The following is a 27,629-nucleotide window of genomic DNA, read 5'->3' on the forward strand; positions in this document are numbered from 1 at the left end:
ACACACAATGGTTTACTTCTATTCTAACACTTACTTGGTAACATAACATGAGGTTGAGTACATAAATCAATATTCATTCGTAATACTGTAATGAAATATTTTGAGTTACCATGAGCAAGCTATGCACTACATAGGCCTAGACGTTTTGTAAACTGGGTGTATTAATTAACTATGCATAGTGTTACATGAAACAATAGAAATTTGATTAAATACATTCATTTATTGCAGTCAATCATTTATATTTCATCCCAACCAATTAAGTAATCAATACCTATATATATTGCAATAATGTAATGTGTATTGGTAGTGATGGAAAGAAATAAAAATATTTTAACAGAGCAAGTATATATCTAGTGTAAACTTATGTAAAATGTTTGAAACGTGTTGGAACTAGGTTTGAGGTTTAGGGATCCCCATAAAGGCAGAAATTTCAGGAAATTAGGTTTTAAACTGTGTTGAAGACCCTAGCACACACCTTAGTTTAATTCAGTATAGCCATAAAAACACAGATTATCAAAGCTAGTATAAAAAAGCCTGCAATTTATATCTACCAAAATTGATAATTGATAATTGATTAATTAATACCATGTAGCAGCTTTAACGATGCGATTTGTTTGTAGATGTAAATAACACATCTATATCAGTTGTTTAGTGGTGCGGAAAAGCCTGGGATCCGGCGTTTCGACTCTGCTTTTTCCAAAAGTCATTTTCATTATCCTTTATGTTATCAGTTCTTAGTTCGTAGTAAGCGTTCCCTTTCAGGAAAATTTACAACTACACCACTGATCTATATTGACTCTCTACTACTATGTTCCATTGTTGAAAAGTACCTGCAGATCCTTATTGCGATCCCTCTCTCGCTGTGCCAGTAATTGGGATACAGAAGCTGTATAGTTAGTCACTTTGCGCTTCTTTTTCTTGACTCCATCTAAAAAAAGAATAAATTAACATTATAAATTTAATAATGACGAGTTTAAATCATTAATACTTAAGAAAATACTTAGTCTGTTTTGTAAAAAATATCAGAAGTTCCCCAATGATTCTTCTCATTTTATGAACAAATTTCAAATTATTGTGAAACAAGGTTTTGGGGGACACAGGCAATAAGGATTGAGGAAAAGTGGCAAAATTCCTTTGTGTTCAATGTCGAAGCATAGCTCAAGCTTGACTGCTCTAAGAGCAGACAGTCCAAGCCGCAGCAAATAGTACACACTTATTAGTTACATGGGCCTTTTGTTCACAGTCTAGGAAATGGCGTAACAATACTTTGTAAGAAAAGTGTGCTGCGGCTTGAATACACCGACGCAGTGCATCTATTACACGTCCAGCAAAATACAGCGTTCACATCTAAATATATGAATGGTGCAGGGAAAACCAACACTGTCCAAAAAATATTGTTTCAACTAAGATGGCATTAGTACTGTCTTCTGTTTGGAGAGACAATACTATATAACAGTCTACCCACTTAACAATACTGGTCAACCAAAAGCTCAAGTGTAACTGTTCTTAACTAGACACTAAGGATGCAGTACCTAACATAAGAGAAACTATGACCTCTTCACACCATTCCTATAATTCCCTGTCTCCATTAAAGCACATTAAAACAGTTAAATTATACATCACATTAGTATTTCTTGGGCAATCATTGTATAAAATAGTGTTAAAAAGTTTTAGTTGTTAAAATTGTTAAACAACATTCTACGAAGAGCGTTCTCAAAACACTCTTCAACAGTGTTATGTCTCAAAGCAACCCCAGATAACATTCATATGGATATATTTTCATCTTACACAAAGTTAAAATCAAACAACTTAAACAGACAATATTTATAGCTACTTTTAATTCTTTAAAAAGTTCTTTAAAGCTCAGAACTTAAGGCAGAATAATTCCAAGATTATACGTAGAGCAAACACCTATTCTGGCAGGTGAGGAAGTTAACAGACCTAGAGCAGAATGAATTGCAAGTTGATTTCCTTCACTGTGCTGTTATTACAGTGATAATTACATGTAATCACGAGGGTTATTACATTATTACGGTGGTAACATGGCTGTCTGACGATTGTTGTGTGCTTGGCCACTCGGTTGGAACTAATCTTACAATAAAAATGAATTGAATAGGGTGGTTTCACATCGCACATAAATATGTTTACATTGTCCAGTACATATTTGACAACCATATTTTATAAAATTTAGTGTGTATTTTAGAGGGTGTTTATGTTAAACTGAATCAAGGTTTATGTTCCCTTGAAAAAAGTATAAGTTTCTTTCTAAATTAATATGAAGAACTTAAAAAGGGAAATAACAAACATTTATCTAAAGAAATCCATAAGCAAACTACAACCATATGTTGACCATAAGAAAAAAAAAATAAAACTTCTTTTTACCAGCCTATTACTATTTAAATTCATCTAACAATACATATATTTAACGCAGGACTGTATATATTTATTTATAAAAAAGTTTTGAAATATTTCAATACGATAATTTTATTTCTCGACCACTCTGACGCAAAAATCATGTAGGCCTAACGCTTATTTCCATTTAGCGAGAATTTAAGAACTCGGTTTACCTACAACTTATTTTAAAGATGACTGAATAGTGAAAACATCAGGTGCATTGCTTCAATGGAAAATAACAAGTTATAAACCAATAGAATGAAACTTTTGGGACAGACCCATGCGCACCCTCTGCTGTCCAAAAGAAAGTTCAGAAAGAGATTTCTAGGACATGATGAGACATCCGCTGTTCGCAGTATGTACACGTGTTCCGGTTCAGACGATACAGACATGCCTTTTCAGATACTTGGGAGCACTTCACAAATGCTAGGAGAAGACTGCGGAGGTATATATTGTCGGTTTGTCCCGTACCGACCGATCCAGTGTGTTCTAAGCTTTAAAGAACCGGCTGCTGCACCGATAAACAATTTGGCTTAAGACACAGACCCAACCCTTAGTTCAGCATAGCCTGCCCCCACCACAGGCCAAATATAACTACACTGTATGTTACCATTGTTCCTCAGGTCCAGATGATTGTTATCCAGGTTGGAAGACATCGCCAGTTGTTTCCTTTTGTGATTGCAGAGTTTGGTGAGATCTCCAACCCCAGTTGGCCCACCCCACGGTCGCGTCGACACCTGAAACATAACCATACCGTCAATGCAGGAATCAAATATGTAACTTAATGTTAACCAAATGTAATTTTTCTCAAAAACCATGTAGGATAGAGTCTTTATTTTATTTTCTGCTTGTAGGGGATGCTTTTTAGTATCATGGTACACAAGGATATTGCAAAATCACATGACTAAATAATTTTACTTTAATTTTAAATAAAACTCTTTTTTGATATACTGTATTTTAGTTATTAGGTAATATTAAAAACATTTCAAAATATGTTGAAAAATAGGTCATAATAATATATAGCCCCATACAAATTTCAATATGATATCTCTATTAGGCCTACTGCTTGAGAAAAATAAGAAACATGCAAGTTTGAAAGTGAACTTTCGGAAAATCAATAAATGGATTACAAGGTAAATTTTTCTGATAATTTATTGTTAACTAAACTAATAATGAGTTATACAATTTTAAAATGCTGCTCTAATCTAAAACAAAAAGAAAAAAATTCGAAAAAAATAAATAAATATACTATTACGCCACACTACATTATTTTGATGAACTTCCCACGCAAGGATTTAGTCCAGAAAACAGCTGTTTGCCGCCAGCTTATTCAAATGGGGTTTCATTGCGTACTACTGTACTGCAATGAGTTGTACCGGACACCAATCAGCTGATTATATTGTATTTAGGTGGCAATGAATGGTTATAAACAGAAAACATAATCTCTCTTAGAGGTTATGACTAGTGGTTTTTAGTCCTTTAGTTGGTGGAAATATAAAAGGATTTGTACGGATTTAGTAGTATGGCGTAAACTATCGTACGTAACTCGTCCAAAATGTGTTTACCGGACTCGTATGGTAATCACTCGTCCGGTAAACACTTATTTTCGGGACTAGTAACGTAATATACTATTTTAAATACTGTATTTAAAATCACATTACAGTCCCATAAGTAAAAAAAAAAAAAACTGGCAAACCAGACAATTTTGTCGGCATGTGGTTAATCAAACTTGTCTCTCCCGCACTTACGTCCGAGAGACTAATTACTAGGCTAGCAACACAACCCTATTACAATAACTATACCAATAAAAAAAAACCGCATTTAGAATTAAAAAAAAAATACCAAACTATTTTTAGAGAAAACAATCTTTACACCTTTGAATTTGTCGTGGATCGAACCCCTCTTGCAACTAAGTCCGAGATTTCAACAACTAGACTAGCAACTAGCCACTTCTGAATACATACCAATAATATCTGAGTGATTTATTTATTTATTCAATCCTTTATTATTTGAGGGAAAGTGATCAAATTACGAAGGTACCAATGTCCTGGTTACACTTTATAATAAAATAAATGGCCGCCACAGCAAGTTCTATAAATACTGTAGGTTAGTAAGTAGGTACATACAGTTTCCATGAACCTTCAAGAAAATACTGAGAACCGTGTCGTTGAATTTAATTTTACAATCGCCAGAAACGATTACACGATTTCTGTTCAGTCTAGTCTCAGCAACTGTAGTCGTACCGAGTTTGACCTTTGCTCAGACTTTCTCCATTGTCCGTCATAACAAATACTGTATCACCGACGCTCAGATACAGCGCTTTCTCTAACTCAAGTGCTTTCACAAAAAGTAATTCTAAATGCCGCATCGTAAGTTAACGCATCAAAGAATTACGCAATTTTTAACATAAGGTGGTTTTAATTTTTGGTAAAATTTAAACGGGAGGAGCCCCGAATGTGCTGCTTTAAGTAACTGATCTGTTGCACACACCAATATTTTAGCCAAGATAAACTTAAAGGACAAGTTAATATAAACCTTAGCATATTTTGTCTGAACTATTACCATATTGAAAACAAGGGATAATATAATTTTGGCTTTTTGCCTTTTAGCACATTGTGAGGGTATCTTCAATTGTGTTCTCTAAAGCTGACCCGGAAAGATAGCCATTTCTGTATGTCTCTAAAATACAATTATGTACGTCAGATATGGACACGAAAATGAATAAAACACGGACGAATCGAAGCCACAGCAGAACAGTTTATTACATATCTGGTCACATCTGCGATATTACTCACGGTTTGTGTAAATGATTTGTACTCTATAATTACGTCCATCGCTCAATGTCCGAAGCGACTCCAAAATAATAGCGAACAGTTTGTCAAGTTGATCGTAGGTGGGCAGAGTTACAAGTCTTGTAGAAATCGGCCTTGGAGAGCCTGATTGAAAACATCCTGATAGCGGTCTAGCTTATCGTAGTAGTCGTGTTGTAGTGTAAAACATTATAACTAAAATCTTCAAACTGAATAAACGGTATCAACAAAATTACACACATCCGACTTCCCCATATTAGCTAGTCAAAAACGTTTTTATTGGGTAAGCGGTGGGTGTAACCATTGACTATACACTGATTAGACTCCCCATGTAATGTAAAAATAAAAATTTGAAGCCAAAAACCGTGATGCAATCTTTTGAGATGGTCTAGCAACTAATGACAATATTCTGTGTCAAGTGATAAATCAATCAGCTGTTTAATATGCTACTGAATTGATTTAAATTAATATTTAACCCAATACACTAGTGCCCTCTGGTGAGATGGTCCTGAACTTCAATTTTCTTGGCTTCAACTTTTTACACTACATGGAAAGTTTATTCCGTGTATAGTCAATGGCGTAACCAAAATTACCAAACTTTTAAATAGTAATTTTTACAGGACTAGAGATTGTATAATTTTGTATACAGTTTAAAAAGACTATAACATACTAGGTTTTAATTACAATAGTTTGAGACATTTTTTCTAAAATCACAATTAAAAAACAAATTTCAAAGAAAATGAAAAATGACTGGAGATAACAATGATTTAGTACATACCAAGTACCATTAAAATCGGACCAGAGGTGTACGAAAACAATACTATCTCCGCAAATATGCATAAGGGGAGAAAGTAAAAAGAAACGCAGATATTTATAATATAGATTGCACAACTTTTGTTGTCGCCAATCAACTGTCTTTATCTATTACATCGCTCCATCAAGTTTTCTACAAAAAGTACATACGATAATTACAAAACATGAAACTGTCAAATGATTGTTTCCTCGAAATGACTGGAAGCCCGTGCTTGGGAAGAGCTCTCGTCATTACTAAACACAGGGTTTGCAATAATTGTTCATTTTAACTGTTTTCACACTCCACTAGTCGAAACACTTCAACAATAATGATAATCGTATAGCCTTAAGTGGACAGCGTTACTAAACACATTGGAAGTATTGTTTCCTCTACGGGCGAGCCTACAGATTGATGTCGGTTCCGAACCATAGGGTCACGACAATATCACGGCTAAAATGGGCTAAGACTTTTTGGCAGGTTTTGAACCCGGAACTCAAGATAGAAACAGCACACTATAACCAAAAGACCGCTCACGACCCTCTTGGGATAATGCAATATAATTTATAATAAGTTTTAGCACGTACATTAAATAAAATCTAAGATTAGAAATGACGAAAAAGTTAATAATACACCCGCCGCAGCAAACCTGCAGACTAAGCGAATTTCCATTTGCCTGATTGGATTTACGCTAAAATGTCTCCTTAAAAAATATCACATTTATTCCCTTTCTAAATAACATTACTTTAACGAGTACTTAGGTTTGCTGCAACAGGGAGGGTAAAAAGGTGTTTTTTGTAAAATGTTAATTGTTTAGTATGAAATGAATGCATTTTCCAAATTTGATCAAAATATGTTCATAAACAAGCAAACTACAACAGATTACTTATTCTCCATAAGAATAATATGGGAATTTTAAATTTAAAGTTTTTTGGAATTGTCTCTGTAACCATTAGGCGCATAATAACGCTTCAATATACTAAATTATTTGTTTTTTTAAGCTCTACAATATGGTTTGGAAAGAAAATGCTAAATTTTAAGTTTCTAGGGTCAAAAATGGGATAAACCAATTTTTACCCCATAAAACCCCCCATAAACCCTTGTTCCCATAGTCCGAACATGCTGGTTCGCGAACTCGTTCGAATAAACGTAGGTTTACACGTTTGTACCAAATTTCATCAAAATCGGATGATTTTTGCTCGAGTTGTTGCACTACGGACACATATATAAATATATATTTATGAATATGACCGGATTGTGTTTTTGGCCTCTAGGAACCTCAAAACGAAAAAGTAAATTGGTCCCGGGTCCAGGTCTTACCATGAGTACTACGGTAATAGCTTATTCCCTATATGGGAAATTCGCTAAAATGTTAAATTTGTTTATAAAAACCTCGTATTAAGACATAACTGGGCGAAACTGCGAACCCTCGGTTGTTTGAGACAAGGTATATTACATCATGAATGGAAAACAACGATACGACAGCACAACATTGAAATTAGCGTCGATAACAAACACGCCATCAGATAAGATCAGGGTCCCCGGTAGTTGTGGGGGGAGGGGGGGGGGTGACTCACTGAAACGCCCTTGAGTCACCCAAATCAGTGACGAATAATGTGGATTTCCAGCTCTGACGCAAACGACAGTTCGAGATAAAATAATAAAGTAGATACAGCTCACTTATAGAGTGATCAAATACCCCCGCCGCAGCAAACCTGCCGACTAAGCGAATTTCCATTTGCCTGAATTGATTTTCAAATGTATATTTTGATTAACGTTAGGTTTTATGAGTACCTAGGCTTGCTGCTACAGGGAGGGTAAAAAGTGTTTTTTTTTGTAAAATTTTAATAACTTAGTATAAAATAATTACATTTACCAAGTTTGATCAAAATATATCCATAAACAAGCAAACTAAAACATTTTACAATATTCTCCATAAGAATAACATGAGAATAAAATAACATTTTTTTTAAATTTTCTCCGTAACCAATAATTGTACAAAAACACTTTGATATACTAAATTATTTGTTTTTTAAGCTATTAAAAAGGTCTGGAGAGAAATTGGGAAATTTTGTGTTTAGAGGGTCAAAAATAATTAGAAAACCCAATTTTTACCCCATAAAAAACCCCGTAAAACCCCGTTCCCATGGTCCGATCATGCTGGTTCGTGAACTCATTCAAGTTTATTCCGCCTTCAAACCAAATTTCATCGAAATCTGAGAAAAATTCGATAACTTAAGTTATCGTGTTCACGGACATATAATAATATCATACATATATCAAAATTTGAACGAATGGCGTTTTTGGCCTCTGGGGACATCAGAATGAAAAAGTAAATCGGTCCCGGGCCTAGGTCTTAGCATGCCACCTACGGTAATAGCTACTTCCCTATAGGGAAATATAGGGGTGGTGTCATAATTTAATTAGTGATTCCTTGAAAATAAAAGGTTGAAATCTCCATAAAGTTTACTAAATTTAATGTATCTTGCAATATTTTGGTAAAAATAAACGGTTTTTGTGAAATTTGGCATCAAATATTTTAATTCCCACCATTTTGAAACGGTTTAAGAATTTTAAATCTCATTTTACACCAAGAAGCGGGCAATAAGATGAAATATGGACGTTTATACTGAACGAATGAAGAGAAGGCGTATGTTTATATGAACTTTTTTTATTTTCACCCAAGGAATCTATGTACAGTAAATTGCCCACCTCTTTTTTTGAACAGTCTTCGTGTATTGTTGAATGCATGAGAAATTTTGAGATATATTATGAATTACATTCAATACTAAATCGAGGCGAGAAATCTTATACATTTACATTATACATTTATATCGGTTAAGGGACTAAGATTTTCTCTCCTATGAACCTGGGTGAACATGTCACAGAATTATCATATAGCTCAACGAGATTAGTGACTGCCAAGATTTGAACCCGAACCTACAAGATCCCACTGCGTAAGTCGCGCCCCACTACTGTGCTTTATTAAACACAGAAACGAAACTAAACATACAGTATTGCTTCATTAGCAATCGGGAGTAAAAAACAAATTTGTAGTTCAATGACAAAATATTCGGTGTAGCATAGTTAACATGTTTGATGAGAAGTGCATTCGGTGTGATAGTGCAATTCATAGGTCCATACTTAGTCACAGTCTATACAGCCAACGTCTTGAAGGTGCCCCATGTTCGCAAGTTTTACAGTAGAACCTTGATAACAAGTCTCTTATAGGGATTATCAAATAAGATTCGTTGTATGACTTTTCATCGAGGTTTGTGACATAAATGCATTTGACACGTGATATTTCGTATTTTAGTATGTAATTCATTAGGTTTACTTTTGATACAGTGGAGGTAGTGAAAGATATTCAAATGCATTTAAGGGAAAGCGGACAAATCTCCCAAATCTTTTGTTGTTACGGAGGTCTTCAAAAGCTTAGCAACACACAAAACAATTAATTTATAATGTTAAAATAACAAGTTTGCAATTAATGCTTTGATGTAACTACCATCACAATATGTTCGATTAGTATCCGTCTGTGTGTGTGTGAATTCAACATATATTGAAAAATAACCTAGTTTTAAATAATATTATATTTAATCATTAGCAGCAACGGTTTAGAAACATGTACAATTCGTTGTGGTTTTATATTACTAAAAATGTCAAATTCATTGTTATTTCTTAAATTGAAGAGTTGCTCAGTTATTAATATGTGTTACCTTTTCAAACTTATCACGTAAGTGTAATTAAGTTCAAGTACGAGTATGTTATGAGTTCATAGCTTAGCCTATTATTGTTTTCGAGAGTGTCATACAAAAGTTTATGCCATCATCATTATTATAGTGTTTTCACATAATTATTATTGCTGATAGTTTTTCATACTTTTAAGTAAACCCCTTACCAAGTTAATCGTTTTTAATGATTAATGATTGTGGTTAGGTTTAGCGTAATTAGGTTTAGACATCACACAATGGTATGTATCGTCATCATAACTTATTGGAATCTGTGTTTCCCGTATGAATACAAATCCATTAGTCTCAACACAAGTAGACAACTATTTACTAAATAAACGTGTCAAAGCTACTTAAACCACTAAAGAAAAAATAGACACCAAATTTATCAACTGATATGTCACTCGAGATAAAAAAGAACACTAATTGTTCATCAGTGAAGAATTTCCGACCGAGTTTTTGGCTGGCGAAGACTGGTAAAAACGTGTGTACCAACCGAACCTACCTTCCCATCTTGACATATGGGGGCCACGTGTAGTTAATATGAATCATATCTATGTCAGGGTGTACAATCAGCAGATTTGTTCACCCAATAAACATTACGATTGGTTTATAAACGCATTTAATAATCGAGATTTACATTAGATCTTTTAAAAATATGTAAACATTACAACAGAAATGTTATAAAATAACTAGTTTTTTTTATAACCGTAAAGACGGGGCAAGATTTCAGATCCCGAAACATGGTAGAAAATTCAAATTTACCCCTCATTAAAGGCCAATGTATGGAAAAATCCATTAAAGTACATATGACAAAAGTGTTTTCTTACAGACGGCGTTAGGCAATTAATATATACACATAAGTCTATAAGTTGAAATCAATTAATATAAATTCCAAAGATTACAGAACTTTCAAAACATATTCATTACTACACAAAATATAAATATAGAATCATTTATTGGAATTAGTAAGGCGTTGTTTCTTTAAAAAAGGATTTTTCCTAAATAAAAATCTGAAAACCAATTAATTTTACTCCCGTTGCAGCAAACCTATAGGTCTATGAGAATTTTTTCTAATTGCCTGACTAATTTTTTACTCAACTGTTTTTTTTTAGTCAGATTTATTCCTTATTAGAAACACATTAGGTTTAATGAGTACTTAGATTTGCAGGTACAGCGAAAGTAATTTAGTGTTTTAAGTTAAATGTGTATAGCTTGGCATATAATAAATTTACCAAATTACATCAAAATATGACCAAACAGGTTAACTACAACATTTTCTTTATTCTCTTATGAATAACACATGAGTTTATGAATTTTGTGATGATCAATTGACTGACTGGCTCAGGTAAAAACCTGTTTAAACAAAGCAATTATTGATGATCATGTTGGATAATTGAGTGTGATCCGTGTTTTAGCAATGACAAAAGCGATCGATGGGCGAGTCTAAGTTGATAGTTTCGATAAAGAGTTTCACAAATTACTTCAAAACTTTAACCAATTGTACGTGTAACAACTTAACTTACAGTCGTGATTTTTTCCCATTATTTGTCAATCTCATGTATCAAGTACAGTCCTTCCATTTCAGTTTAACAGACCAATATTGTTTTTTTATTAAGCTTAAGTATTGTATAAGATATTTTTAGAAAGAAAACTGTAGTATGTAAAATAATTTTCCGTATTATGTAGCTTGTCTAAAAATCCTTGTGGACAAAATTACTCAACTTTCGTTAAAATCCATACCACGTCACCAGCATAAGCCTTATTGGACTGTTAATAGTTATAGAATGAAAATTTTGGAATTTAAACATTTTAAGAGCAAATCCACATAGTTACATGGTTGAACATATACAAGATGTCAAAATTGTAAAGTACTTATCAAATAGTCTGTATGTCATACGACTTTGGAAGTTAAATCAGCCTAATCTACAATAGTGAATATATTTCTACTGTAGTTATCTGTAGGCCAATGTCAGACGGCTAAATTGTTTGTGCCATATCTCAATGTCATTCATGAATCACCTTTTAATCAGCAGTTGTTTGCGCTCCATTGCACAAGAACAACAAAACTCATGTTCTACATCTTGGATAACCGGTCGATTAACTGTATGGTTCCAGGTAGTTTTCAACAAATCAGTTTCACTTTACATTTGTCTACTACAAAATGTGTCCGGGGAGCGAGCTGGTCTAGTGGTTAGAGCGCGGGACTCCGGTTCCCGGGGTCCCGGGTTCAAATCTTGCCTAGTCACCAATGGAAGTGATAATGCCGCAACCCCTAGGTCTAGCCTGAAGTAATGTGAAAAACAATTTTGGGCTCGTTTCTAGTGTCCTACGAAAAAATCTACAAAATGTGTCCGGATAATTAAATTAAAAGTAAAATAATCATAATAAAATGTTTATACGAAATTGTGCAGGTCAGTTTGTAAAAAAATGTCCTGTAGATAAACTGGTAAAGAACAACTAAGTCAATTATATTACTTATAAATATACAGTTGTACTTGTTTTCAGCGAGCTGGTCTAGTGGTTAGAGCGCGGGACTCCGGTTCCTGGGGTCCTGGGTTCAAACCCTGCCAAATCACCAATGGATTTTATCTAAGTGATAACGTCGTAACCCCTAGGTCTAGCCTGAAGTAATGTGAAAAACAGTTTTGGGCTCGTGCCTAGTGCCCTACGAAAAAACTACAAAATGTGTCCGGATAATAAAATTAAAAGTAAAAAAAATCAAAATAAAATGTTTATACGAAATTGTGTAGGTTAGTTTGTAAAAAAAAATGTCCTGTAGATAAACTGGTAAAGACCAACTAAGTCAATTATATTACTTATAAATATACAGTTGTACTTGTTTTCTACCCTGAAATGTACACATTTAAATTGATATGCGGGAGATTTTGATGGGTATTATTTTGTGAAAAAATCAACGCTCTTGTAATTTACGTGGCCAGTTAGCACTCAAATGGCGCACAGACAGAAGCCTAATGTGATTATTCTTTATTTACATATTGTAATGCTGCTTTAGTAATTGTAATGATACGATTATTTGATTGGTTTGTGTATATAATCTGCAATACAATACAACTTAGACAAATAGCATTATTTCCAGAAAATACTGTATTTAAATGCTACAATACCTTCGTCTAATAAAATGTCTGTAAAAGTTTGAATTCCTATAATGCATACTGTGTAAGCATGTTATGTCTTTTGATCTTCACTTTGCAGACAGAAACACAATATTACATAAATGTATTTACAAACACATACATTGCTTATCTTGTTCTTGTTGTATGTTGTGAACAATTTGTATTGCACGGTAAATTGAATAAATACGTCGTTTGAATATTCATTATCACTTCGCATTAACACCTTAAGGTGATATTTTAACAGCCCGCTTTCTCCAACTTGACATTTAAACTCTAGCGACACCTTTCATTTGCTTCAGAAATGTCAACTATGTAAAGATGTAGGGTGTTTAATTCAAATGACATTTAGTTAATCCGCCAGAACAGTTTGAACCTATATTTTTAGGTGCGTGATTTTACTGTAGGTTATCTGTAGGTTAACGAACAAGAGTATACGATCGTATTAAACTTTTAAGTTCGACCCTCAGTTGTATTTGCAATGTAAGTAGCACAGGACGTTTTAAATATATAGATGGATAAAACTCATAATTACTGGTTTCCTTAAAACTAATACTTCGCGTTTTCACCAACGCCTGCCAAATCAAGTAAGAACAGTAATGTACAAATTTAAAAAAACAAGTTATTTTACTTGTATGATACTTAAGTAAAAGTCATTACTATTTTTACTAAATATACTTATCGCATCAATAGATGAATATATAACCGAGCGATTGGCATTCATGTAATGCTTTCATTGGAAGAAACACAAAGATAGTACAGTAGGCACTATCTGTCATGTACAATAATATTCATGTCGGTGTGCCATCACCTCAACTATCTTCCAAGAGAAATCTCATATCCCGCCCGAAGGACCAAAATAGAAATTTATTCTTTAACTGATTCAAAAGTGACTTTCTCCTCACTCTAACACTGCCGGACATGGATTTCACAAAGATTCGCGAAGCCTGTGAAATTCTTCGTGGCGGATAAACTTCTTTATCTGATTCGCCCAATATCATCGATTATAATTAAGACTGGGAGATAATAGCATATTTTAGCATGTATTTGAGTGATGGGGAATAAAGGTTAAAATTAGAGGATCTGTAGCTTTGTTACCTTAGCCAGGACTATTTATTTATAGTCCAGCAATGAAGAAAAGTTGGTCAAATTTCTTGGAAAGTAAATACAAATATGTCTAATAACACTTAAAACGTATATTTACACTTAACCCTTGACTAACAAGACGTAAACACCTATAAAAGCTGGTGATTGATTTCGATTGGACACCAATCATCAGACCCAATAAGAGAATGTCCTTTTATTAGCGAATTTCCCATATAGGGAATAAGCTATTACCGTAGTACTCATGGTAAGACCTGGACCCAGGACCGATTTACTTTTTCGTTTTGAGGTGCCTAGAGACCAAAAACACCATCCGTTTATTTATATATGTGTCCGTTAGCGCGATAACTCAAGCAAAAACCATCCGATTTTGATGAAATTTGGTACAAACGTGTAAACAAACGTTTATTCAAACGAGTTCGCGAACCAGCATGATTGGACGATGGGAACAGGGGTTTATGGGGGGTTTTATGGGGTAAAAATTAGTTTTCCCATTTTTAACCCTAAAAACTTGAAATTTAGCATTTTCTTTATGCGCCTAATGGTTACGGAGAAATTTCTAAAAAACTGCAAATTTAAAATTCCCATGTTATCTTATGGAGAATGTAGTTTGCTAGTTTATTATCATATTTTGATCAAATTTGGAAAATGCATTCATTTCATACTAAACTATTAACATTATAGGCTACAAAAAACACCTTTTTACACTCCCTGTTGCAGCAAACCTAATTACTCGTTAAACTAATGTTATTTAAATAGGGAATAAAATGATATTTTAAGGAGTCATTTTAGTGTATGGTAAATCCAATTAGGCAAATGGAAATTCGCTTAGTCTGCAGGTTTGCTGCGGCGGGGGTATTTATTCATTCACCTATCAATTGCCATTCACCTATTGGGTCTGATGTTGATTGGAGTGTCTAATCGAAATCGATCACCACTTTACCGTCTTTTGTATGTATTTAACAACTTGTTGGTCAACAGTGAGTGTAAATATATGTTTTAAGTGTTGTTAGACGTATTTTCATATTTTGCCTGACTCCACCAACAAGCTGGGTCCAGGATTGAATATGCACCTCTGATTTACTAGGAAAGCAATATTAAATATAGCCATTAAACTACCCAGCAATATACGCAATTTACTAAACATGGTCCTTATCAGTTATCAACACCGAAAAGCTTTTACAAAAGGTCCACAACCTATAACATTTCAGCATAATACACACATCACTGAGTGTAATGGCACTATGGTATCGATGGTGACTTAGAATCAGATAATTCTTTGGCCGGGATTTTTTATTCAAAATCTAACGATCGACTAGGTATACTTTTAAATTGAAGCTAAGAAATTTCCCAGGATTGAGCCGCGACTTACTGACTAACCCCCAATAACTTTAAAACTACAAGCATTCTCAAAGGTAAACAATCCTAAATTTCTCAAAGCATTGAACATCATGGTGGGTGTTTGGCCCCATAGTGCCGTGCCTTACATCAGCTGCTATGTGGCCTGGCTTGCGGAAATGCCCATATCCGACATGTGACAGGTGTTTTGTTAGAGTTGAACCAATGATTATTCACATCCCCCCGTACTGCATCACTGGTGTTAGGTAGAGTTGTCACATACCGTTACATTACACTCCATTGACGGCATACAAGATAATGGAAGTAACGAAAAGCGGAATGTCATCATTGATCAAGTCCAATAAAGATGGTCGTAGGGGTTAATTTTTATTGTGACTTCCTTGTTCATTATAACCCGCCTTGATTTATATTATAAATTCCAGAGTCACAAGTAGAAAATGCCTAAAAGTAAAAGAATTTATACACTATGAATGAATGAATTAATTCTTTATTATTTCAGTACAGTACATCAGTTCAATGGTACAAAAAACGATTTATGAAATATAATCCCCAAATGGGCTATATATGCCTGTGGTTGGGGATTGAGTCCATCATCCGCACAATAAAACAATAAATTTAGGCTACATTTAAAAAGGAAAATAAGATATATTGTACACAGAATTTTGTATACAAGAAAGATAAATAAGAAAAAAATAGTTTGCGAGAAAAATATATACAAAACGATACAGTATATGAAAAATGAATGCACGCATATATCACGCGTTCAGTTTGCATGTTAAAAATATAGGAAATTACCCCATAAGAAATAACACATTTGAAATGCCTGAGACTTGGCACATACATTCCACACACATGGCCCTAACACATTCACACAGATCACTCATACTTACACAACTCAAAAGAAACCAAAAGCAAGTAAATAGATTGTTTTAGTTACTAGACGACAAGTCTAGAACCCCATAACTTTTAGAAGAAAAAACCACACTCGCACAGCATTACTGATAACAGTAACCTATTGATGCACAATAATTACTCGTTGGGAGACGGTCTACAAGGAGTTAATAATCTTCAACGAGAGCCAATGTTGATTAGTACATAAATTCAAAAGAGTTGTGTGATAACAATGGCACACAAACCTGACCTGGTCGTTGGCGTTGTATACATTGAGTTTAAAAACTAAAAACAACCACATATGTCGGGTCAAAGTGAGTATTCAAAATTATTGACTGTCGTTGTCTGACAATGTGCACACATTACTGTTATGGTGGAGAAGGGGGATAGTTTGATATATGGGGTGCCAAGAGTCAAAGGTTTAAATAAACACAAACAATAATTACAGTATACGCAAATGTATAGCTTGTAAATGATTTGAAATCTTTTTCCATCCACATAATGTTGCCAATTATGAATGATCGTGTGCAAACTTTGGAGACTTTGTATGGTTCAAAGGTTATAAATGATGACACCTTAATAGTGACCGAGTATATGTAAACATAATGTTGGAAAACAGAAGTTTTAAAACGAAGATCAAGTATTACGTAAACAATTTATAAACATCAAATTTGGTTGAATTTCAATTTCACTACTTATACATTCACTATCCGTGTGAATAAGATATAATTTATTTGAGGTTTCATTTGCGATCGGTTCGTAAAGAATAATCACGATTATGACTGGGGAATGGTCAATCAAAGTTTATTGGTTGCCTTTCACCTCTTAATAGGGCATTCTGGCAGCTGCTGTACCGCCTACGTTCGACGGCAGTTCTCGAATACGGGACCGACCTTTGCATACGTAAACAAATCTGTTGACACTGGTCTGAACTTTTCCATGTGACACTCGCACGAATACACGCGCAACGAGAGAGACTCCGCTGTTACTTCGAGCATTTTAATTTATGATTTATAAATGCTTTTATAGGAAAATGATCCTAAGATATAAATCAAACACCATTTTGTACATATGACGGTTGTTGTTTCTTCCACACCAGTCAAAAACATACTATGGTAACCTCGCGCAAATTCACTTTTGATACAAATTGACTCAATTTTGGGCTAAATTGAAATTCCTTTTCCCAAAAAATCCTTTGGACGTCGACAACATACTTACCTTAAAAAACCTATTGTCAAAACCTCGTCACGTTAAGATAACAACTGCCCAGCCCTCTCAAATCTTTGCGATATATACGTCATTCTCCCATCGAAGCCCAAGATACTAGCCCCAAGCGAAACACATGCAAACTATTACTAACGTTTGAACCAACAGAACAATTACTTGAACAAAGTTCAATTGAAAACTCCGTTCCTCCAAATCCCAATGACTAACTGTCAGATTTGTTGGGGAAAGGAAAAACAATAAACTCTTCAAATTGGGTGGTCAGAAACACCAATCACATCAAGTTTTAACCAATAGACAACATTTTAGACCAAGAAACTAAACTGTTCGTTTGTCCCAGATCCCTTCTAGATATTATGATTCGCCGGAAAAGGGAAAGATGTTTAAAGTTCGCAATTTTGGTGACTATGTCGAGAATCGCACCTATTCACACTCACATCGAAACCATTACACATTTTTGACAAATAACTGAAATATTTCCTAAATCCCTCATGACTATATAATGTGAGCCATGTTTGCAAATAGAGCCATTCCTGATTCGATGCTGCGCTATAAACTCTAATGTATTATAGTCTGTATGATGGAACCTATCTCCTGACCTGGTCTATCTGGGACTGGCTGGGGCCTTAAACCATTGGCCAGTCCTCGGGTATTAAGAGGGTCAGGTGACATGTTCCATCATACAAAGTATAAAAATACTATAGTTCGTGTTTGTAGCAAGACAATGTGCGCAAATCGTTGCTACCTAGGTGAGGCCAACCCAGCTGATGTCGCATTTTTTACGTCCACACTGATGCTTTCACTAGGATCCCTGGTCATTATGGCCTTTCAAGACTCAAGACTGATGTGAATGTAGAGCTAGTGTTTTATGGCCTTTTGCGGTCGTCACAGGACCCAAAAACCCGGCGCCGCCCGCACTCTTCCGAGAACCTCTTCTGGTAACGCACCGTGAAGTTCGAAAGAGGAACAAAGTGCAGAGAATGCTGAAGCCGTCATCTGTCAAGGTAAGATTGATAGACTCGAATATATTTCCTCGCTTGATAATATTAAAAATAGTTCTGTCCAGACCCATAACTCTGCCCCACATGTTTTCAAAGTTATCTTACTGTTTTTATGGAATAAATATTCGTTGTTACGTTATAATTTATGAGAAAGTAAAATATGTGTTTAGTAACTTTTATGTTTTTACTTGTGTAATAAATTATTTTGCATTTGTTTTGTAATTTATTTATGCTAGTTAAGTTTGTACCTCATTGGTGGTAATTGCAGAAAACGCCAACACGTTTTGTGACTTATAGATTTGACCATCAGTGCAGTTTTCCCTCAAAAGGCCCATCGGTGCAATCGGGCACTGAGGGAAGTGCGGCCTTGACTGAGATATAAGGTTAACCTCTACAACTACTACTATTAACATTACGTTATTGCCCAGTATCCTAAACTACATGACATTGCGTTTACTATCCAAACTACCATCTTCACAATGAATAATATTTGTAAAATACATACGCTCGTAACTTGGAATGTAATAAAGTCAAGAAAAAGCCAAGACACGTTAGTGCAAGATATGATGAGCAACGAAACATTCAGTGCAGTGTGTCATCGTTAGGTAGGGCTGGAAACCGGAGTCTAGCTGCTAATCGGGAAGTGACTAATAATGGCTTAATAGTGACGTTTAGTCTACTATCCCGATACTATGGAATATAGGATGGGAATACTTGATTGGTTGTGATAGTGATGATATGGGTTGAGATTGTGGTTATTGTGTTAGTATCGGCTTGTATAACATTCGTTGTGTTCCAGCTTATCTGTAGGCGCGTGTTCTACCACGTGTGATACGAAGGAAGGGTACAAAGGTCCATTGACAAGGCACTAAGCCGGTAGCTGAGACCCAGCTGTCGATCTGTGAAAGGAATCACCGCGTCCGTGACTTCCAAGAAAGGAGCGTCAAAAGACTATCTGACCCGGATTCCCTGTAGGCGGCTTCAGAAGAACAAATAGGAGTCAACTGCGGGAGGGCCTTTCTCATGCACTCCCCTGGTTCACCCCAGTGCATCGGCCGGGACTGACGGGGTTAATGATTGTTGAATCTGTCAATGTTGTTGTGATTTGCGAATCAAAACTGACAGATCCGTTGGAGAATACAAGTGTTAAGAGAATACGACCGGTGAAGGGCAAGTAAACACCCCAATGGGTTGATCCTGGTCGAAATATATCTAAACTCTTATATTGTTTTTTTTAACATAAATTGAGTTGACTTGGGAATAAATTGAGAATGTCGCAGCACATTGTGCTGAATGTGTTTTCCTGCGGTAAATACATTTACCATAAGAGTTCGTGGTTAATCAAAAAAGACCAACGACATCAACGACAATAATTGCTTGTACCGTATTCCAAAGAACGCACTTAAAGAAACAACTATTTACATCCAATATGGAGTATCAGTAGGCAAGTATTTGGAGAGAGGATTAAATTATTGATTTCAGCTCACAACTGAGAGTATTTTAATAGCTTAGAACGGGTAATAGAACAGATCGCATGTTATTGTAAGGGTTGCGCAAATTTCGAGCGAGTAAGCGTTAACTAGTGTCATAAAGAATCACAAAGACAGACAGATACATGCAGATTCTGATAGTTCAGGGTCATTTTGTGTAAATGATAGCAACTAGTACACAGTGACATTGGGAATCTCAAAGACAGACAGATCCATGCAGATTCTGATAGTTCAGGGTCATTTTGTGTAAATGATAGCAACAAGCACACAGTGACATGGAGAATCACAAAGACGGACAGATTCGTGCAGATTCTGATAGTTCAGGGTCATTTTGTGTAAATGATAGCAACAAGTAAACAGTGACATGGAGAATCACAAAGACGTACAGATCCATGCAGATTCTGGTAGTTCAGGGTCATTTTGTGTAAATGATAGCAACAAGTAAACAGTGACATGGAGAATCACAAAGACGTACAGATCCATGCAGATTCTGAGAGCTCGTGTCTAGATCGGATGACCCCTCACGCATCTGTCCGTCTATTTAAATGTCATATCGTGACCCAATCCCCACTCCTCCAAGAACCGCACCTTCTCCCAACTTAATCCTTCTTACGCCGCGTCAGATCCTTTCTATAGAACTGTATCTGTTCACTGACTCACAATAGATTTTATGAAAAAAAACCCGTAACTCTTTAGAGAAGTGATACATTTTTAGGTACACTGGAAATTGATTGTTTAGAATAGTAATACGGCGTCTTAAAAATGCAGGTTTACTGATATATTCACTATTGCTAAAAAAGTAGGCTATCTGACTGTTCTCAAAATATTCCTTTTGAATCCCCATCCTCCTTTACCAAATGATCATTAATTTAACTATAATACTTAGTATTTAAATTAAAAGTCAAAATCATGGAATTGCAAGAATAGGTGTTTAAGAGGCGGAGAAATCTTAAAATTAAAAAATCCAACGCAAAATATGTTTACTACGACATGTTTCCTATTTATTACTAAAGTGTGAGTATGGCAATTGTCGAAGCAATACTGATATATTTAAAACTGCAAATTTGGAATGTATAGTATATAGAATTGTTCACAAAAATGTGTCGATGTTTTTAAGCACTGTGAACTGAAAGCTATTACATTATGGTCCATAGAATAATTACTTCGGACACGAAAAATCAATCTAAATTTTTTTAATAACAATCCGTGTACACTGGGGCGAAGAAAGTCAAGCGACTGTACTATTTGCATGCCTAATTGGCCTGTTTGTCAATTAGAGCTCAATTTGTAACCACTTGTCAATCCTGTAGTTCCATCTTTAAGCCGCTGCTAATTGGAGAGCAAGCGCATGGACCGAACCTCTCGACGCGTAGTTCAGATCAATCCAACAGCGATTTAATGTAACATCACTAGTGGGTGATTTGAAATGTTGCACAAGAGAAAAATATATGATGGAAGAAAATGATCCAGTATATTTTACTTTGACACACCTTATGTCATGGTCATGAGAATTGATTAGCTTAAAGCCTAGTTACTAGTTTGTAGGATGAAAGGTGAAACAAGGATAGTATGTTTAGTGTAGTCACAAATCTTACTTACAGAGGGGAATTCTTGTGCTAAGGAACGACCACTCGTAAGGTGGATAAACTACTAGTATATATTTCGTAAGATACTTTTCTCTGACTCACGAATGTTAGTTAATTGAAAGCAGCTGCAGGTACTTAATGCAGGCACACAATGCTATCAGTGTGCAGTACCAGGTACAATCAACAAGTCGTGTTATTCGTATAATCGTGCCATATCTCTCGTTTAATTACACATGACTCAACGACACAGTATTAATTCAAACTAGCAATTTCAGCGTGCAATAAAACTGAGATTATACGTTCGTAGTGACAACAAGCAGAGAGTTCCAAACAACCTCTAGGAAGTAGCTATTAAGGGCTAGTTACCATTTACAGCTAAACAATAAACTAATTTAGTGGTTTTAAACTAATCATCGCAGACATTAAAATATATTAGGAATGCGTGTTAAAAGCGGCGCTTGGAGTTTTCTGGTAATTAATTAATCGAATTGCCGTTCGACTCTTGAAACCGGTTATTGACAGGACCGACCTAAAAAGAACGCTTGCTACCACCAGCCGCTACCCAAACGACAGAGAGAACGAGAGCGCCTACTGACTACGAGGATTCCGTCTCCCGAGCGCAGAGTCTCCCGACCTAGAGAGAAAGAGAGCTATAGGTCGCAGACTACTAATTAGGGCCACACGTAGAGAGAGAAAGAGTGCCCAGTGACTGTATAAGAGGACCAACGACCAAGAGCGCCTTCTATAGCCACACGACCTAGAGAGAACGAGAGGACCCACAGACTTCTATGTTTGAAGTTCATTGTTGGTGATGGTGAGTTAATGTTGTTCAAAGGTTTATCGAAAACCGCAATAAAAAATTGGTTGAGAAAAATTGGTGAATTGGTTGAAATGTCCGCAATAAACCTTTGAACAGACTTCTATGGTCACACGAACTAGAATGAACGAGATTGCCCACGGTCTTTTAAGGTCACACGACCTAGAGAGAACGAAAGGGCCTACAGACTTCAATGGTCACACGACCTAGAAAGAACGAGATTACCCACGGACTTTTAAGGTCACACGACCTAGAGAGAACGAAAGGGCCTACAGACTTCTATGGTCACACGACCTAGAGAGAACGAGATTACCCACGGACTTTTAAGGTCACACGACCTAGAAAGAACGAGAGGACCTACAGACTTATTAGGTCACACGACCTAGAGAGAACGAGGGCGCCCACGGACTTTTAAGGTCACACGACCTAGAGAGAACGAGAGGAGCCACAGACTTCTATGGTCACACGACCTAGAGAGAACGAGAGGACTTACAGACTTCTATGGTCACACGAACTAGAATACGAGATTGCCCACGGACTTTTAAGGTCACACGACCTAGAAAGAACGAGAGGACCTACAGACTTCTATGGTCACACGACCTAGAAAGAACGAGATTACCCACGGACTTTTAAGGTCACACGACCTAGAAAGAACGAGAGGACCTACAGACTTATTAGGTTACACGACCTAGAGAGAAAGAGAGGACCTACAGACTTCTATGGTCACACGACCTAGAGAGAACGAGAGGACCCACATACTTCTATGGTCACACGTCCTAGAGAGAACGAGAGGACCCCCAGGCTTCTATGGTCACACGACCTAGAGAGAACGAGAGGACCCACAGACATCTATGGTCACACGTCCTAGAGAGAACGAGAGGACCCCCAGGCTTCTATGGTCACACGACCTAGAGAGAACGAGAGGACCCACATACTTCTATGGTCACACGTCCTAGAGAGAACGAGAGGACCCCCAGGCTTCTATGGTCACACGACCTAGAGAGAACGAGAGGACCCACATACTTCTATGGTCACACGTCCTAGAGAGAACGAGAGGACCCACAGACATCTATGGTCACACGACCTAGAGAGAACGAGAGGACCCACATACTTCTATGGTCACACGTCCTAGAGAGAACGAGAGGACCCACATACTTCTATGGTCACACGACCTAGAGAGAACGAGAGGACCCACAGACATCTATGGTCACACGTCCTAGAGAGAACGAGAGGACCCCCAGGCTTCTATGGTCACACGACCTAGAGAGAACGAGAGGACCCACATACTTCTATGGTCACACGTCCTAGAGAGAACGAGAGGACCCACATACTTCTATGGTCACACGACCTAGAGAGAACGAGAGGACCCACAGACATCTATGGTCACACGTCCTAGAGAGAACGAGAGGACCCCCAGGCTTCTATGGTCACACGACCTAGAGAGAACGAGAGGACCCACATACTTCTATGGTCGCACGACCTAGAGAGAACGAGAGCATCCACGGACTTTTAAGGTCACACGACCTAGAAAGAACGAGATTACACACGGACTTTTAAGGTCACACGACCTAGAAAGGACGAGAGGCTGATAAGGCTTAGAAAAATAAATCTTTCGTATTTTTAGTTGTAAGAAGGCAACTTGATTTTAAGGGGCCCAGGAGTTCTAATCGACATAGGTAAGAGATTAAGGGAGTCCACAGACGTTTGAGGCCACACGATCTCTAATATGTACGTTTGACGAACTCCTATTAGTCCTTATGCATTCGAGGACAAAGAAACGCATGATTGATTTTCTGAACAAATTTGATCATCCATTATTAAAAACAACCGTAAGTTTCAAGTATGTGGGAGAGAGGTAAGCATCAGTATTCCGACACAGCACGAGGTGACCGCGCCTGCAGTTGCCAAATCTTGTATCCTCGCCACGTTGACCGTGACCGACTTTGTTCCAGGCAGAAGGTTTCTTTTGTCCGCTTATCCCTGGGGCTATCACCTTGCCAGGAGCCGGATGGCCCACGCAGCGATTATAGGTTCAGTACTAATGAAAATACTATCACGACACAGATGGAGAGAAACTGAATCCTAACATTTACGCTGGAAAGTAAAATATCCATCTTACCAAATCATAGAGTTGACTGTTTCCACATGCAAGAACAACGCCTTCTTTCTTGAGTTTTGTATATTTACTAGCACACTGGAGTTAGTTTGTTTAACGTTTATCTTGACCACAGCATTATTTACTGTTTACGCCACTCCTCTCCGAAGCCCTTTGTTTGATTCCCATCTTTTCGTAACCATATACAGGGTGTCCCGTAAGTAAACAGCCAAACTCCAGGAAATGGTTATATGGGTATAAAGAAAGAGGAAATAAGAAATAAAGTTTTTCCCCAAAATCCCTTCGTTATCTAGCTATCCACTATTTTGTATTTGTTACATTGGCATTTTTATCTCTGAGTAGTTTCAACCGATTTTTATAAAACTTGGTATGTAAGGCTATGTTAAGGTAGAAAGTAACTATGTTAAAAAATTAACTTGGTCCAATTCTAAATAAAAAAATGGCGGCCATTAAAATTTAAATAATTAGAATTAATAAAAAAGACAAATTTTATGAACAAAATTTCAATGATTATTTAGCATCTATAATTTTCAATAAAACTACATCAAGCTAAAAGAAAATAAAGATACAACATTAGTTTGTTAATATAATAAGTTGCACAAGAAAAATACAATATGCCTGAATCAATGGTGTAGTCAGTGAGGCGCAGTGGGATTTACTTGCAGGGTCGACCCAAGCGTTGGCTTGTTCAACCCTTGTAAGAAGAAGATTAGTTCCTTGCACGGGTAGGACCGAGGAGCGCAAGGTACCTCAGCGCTCCTCGGTCCTACCCCGACGAATTCTTCGGCCGAGGGATTGACAGTTTTATGACTTGCGCTCCTCTGTCCGTTTCCCGTCGGGATTGATTTAACATTACCTGGTCCATTAGTCAAACGTGAAATGTATTGTATGTTACCCGTAAACCAGATAAGGTTCTATTATATGAACGCCTGCCTTTAGAAATGCAATTACGCAAAAAAACGGTGCTTCGCTACTCACAAAAAATTATTCTCACTCAAAATATCTACATGTCGATCAATCGTGAAGCGAATTTCAAAAACCTTAACAAAGACTAAAAATACGGAAAGTCCCGAACACTCGTAAGCCTGTAATCACAGGCCTAATAAAAACCAGGTGGAGGAAACCACTTTTAGAAACAACTGGTTTTAAAAGCGACGCAATGCAATGGGCAAGCTTCGGGTGTGCAAGACAATGAGGGATCGGCAGGTGCCCGGGACAGAGCCCACCTGCCGAACCCCCGCACTCAAAACGTAATTAATTCTTGTGAACAGCTGTTGATAATTAATAAGCTCATTATAACAATATGAATATGCGAGTCGATCAGAGATATGCTGCATCTGTCGAGCTTGTCACGGCATTGGCAAGTCTCACTTCTTTTGTTCCCGCAGATGAGTTAAACAAACTAGTGCAAAATATTTAGTTTATAATAAATATTACGACGAATATACTATAGGAGTCGTGTTACTAAATACTATACAGGCGAATGACTATGAAGTCGCATTTTAAGGCAAATGGTATTTAAAATACATAACATCACTCGACAATATGCTATAAAATAAGATATTGGAGTTGTAAAATTTCTACTCCACCATCTCCTTAAAACACTTGGATACCTGATCCGTGTAAACTACCTACATTAAACTTATACGATATGATTATCAAATGTACACAACCAAGATCCCTTAAAACACATTTTCATTTTTCGAAGACTATTAAAATTTGGTATGCAAAGTAGTTTCTATGACTGTACACAGCTTAGACCCTTAAAACACTAGAATCTACTATTCTTGTTAGTAACCTAGATTCCTCTCAAATTCCTAGGGTTCTCAAAATATTGCAGAATGACCTTTCCTTACATTGGGTCCATCCATACGTATGGTAACAACATCAGGAATATTGATATTTTATTTAAGTAAATGAATACAGTAAAGAACCACACTGAATGACTTACCTTAGGGTCAAAGTTGAAGACGATATCACAGTTTAGAGGACACTCAAGGCCACACTTGCAGGTGCCTTGAGTCTGGAGGTAGGCCTTCACTTGATCCAGGGAGCTGAGGGCCGTGTGGCTAGGGCTGAAACATAAACATTACATGGTCAAAATGTAGTCAAGGCAGGGCGAGGTCCCAATTTATAAATAGTACAAATAATCAGTCGTTTTTCCTTTTTAGCTAATAGGGAAATAGCTATATGGAAGTAGCTATTACCGTAGGTGGCACGATTAGATCTAGGCCTGGGACCGATCCCCTAGAGGCCAAAAACACCATTCGTTAATATATATATATATACTGTATATGAGAGAGAGATTTATATACATATATATATATATATATATATATATATATATATATATATACGTGTGTCCGTGAACGCGATAGCTTGAGTAATTTTTGTCCGATTTTGATGTAATTTGGTTTTAAGGTGTAAGGCGGGATAAACTTGAATGAGTTCCGCTCTAGCATGATCGGACCATGGAAACAGGGTTTTATGGGGGGAGGGTTATGGGGTTATGGGGTTTTTCTAATTTTTTGCCCCTCAGAACACAAAATTTTCTAATTTCTCTTTAAACCTTATTAAAGAGCTTAAAAACAAATAATTTAGTATATTAAGGTGTTTTTGTAGGGTTATTGGTAACGGAGAAAATTCTAAACATTGTAACTTTAATATTCGCATGTTATTCTTATGGAGAATATTGTAAAATGTCGTTAGCTTGTTTATGTAGAGATTTTAATCAAACTTGGCAAATTTATTAATTTTATACTTATTAATTTCCTTGTAACAGCAAACCTAGGTATACGTTAAAAATCAGTGACGTCATAGTCCTACTTGACTTTCCTCTTTAGCTACATGAAAATATTTCGCCAAATACTCGTTCCAGCATTTTTTTCTTTTAATTCCCTAGGGACAGTTAAAAATTTAAGAAAAAGAAGTACCATACAGTATATCATTCTTGCGACACTCAATTCTTCATATCATAATTTTGAGTAAAAATTCATCAAGAAAAGCATCACTTAACTATATGAATCTCATCCGATCCTGTGTGTCCTTTCATGAGATGTAAAGAACATTGCGAATAATAGTTCGGTATATAGGGGAATACAAGCATCTAAATAAAACCATCCTAGCGTATAAATAACTTTCGCGCGTGTTCAAAGTTGTTTTACTTTTTACAAAATGTATTA

At 36.3% G+C, this 27,629-nt stretch overlaps 1 protein-coding gene across 2 annotated transcripts in view; it reads right to left on the minus strand.

The window, feature by feature from the left end:
• Positions 1–27,629, minus strand: part of LOC128997819 (putative mediator of RNA polymerase II transcription subunit 26) — a 97,392-nt gene that overhangs the window by 16,938 nt on the left and 52,825 nt on the right. For both annotated transcript variants that reach the window (XM_054423560.1, XM_054423561.1), the window contains exons 3-5: positions 26,399–26,522; positions 3,005–3,131; positions 831–928 (exon numbers count right to left, since the gene is read on the minus strand). In XM_054423560.1, the coding sequence (XP_054279535.1) occupies positions 831–928; positions 3,005–3,131; positions 26,399–26,522 (349 nt within the window). The remainder of the gene's footprint in view (positions 1–830; positions 929–3,004; positions 3,132–26,398; positions 26,523–27,629) is intronic.

The sequence above is a fragment of the Macrosteles quadrilineatus genome, unplaced genomic scaffold (assembly GCF_028750875.1).
Source record: "Macrosteles quadrilineatus isolate MER2022 unplaced genomic scaffold, UCM_ALF_1.0 Scaffold_7__1_contigs__length_78375512, whole genome shotgun sequence".
Taxonomy (NCBI): Eukaryota; Metazoa; Arthropoda; class Insecta; order Hemiptera; family Cicadellidae; genus Macrosteles; species Macrosteles quadrilineatus.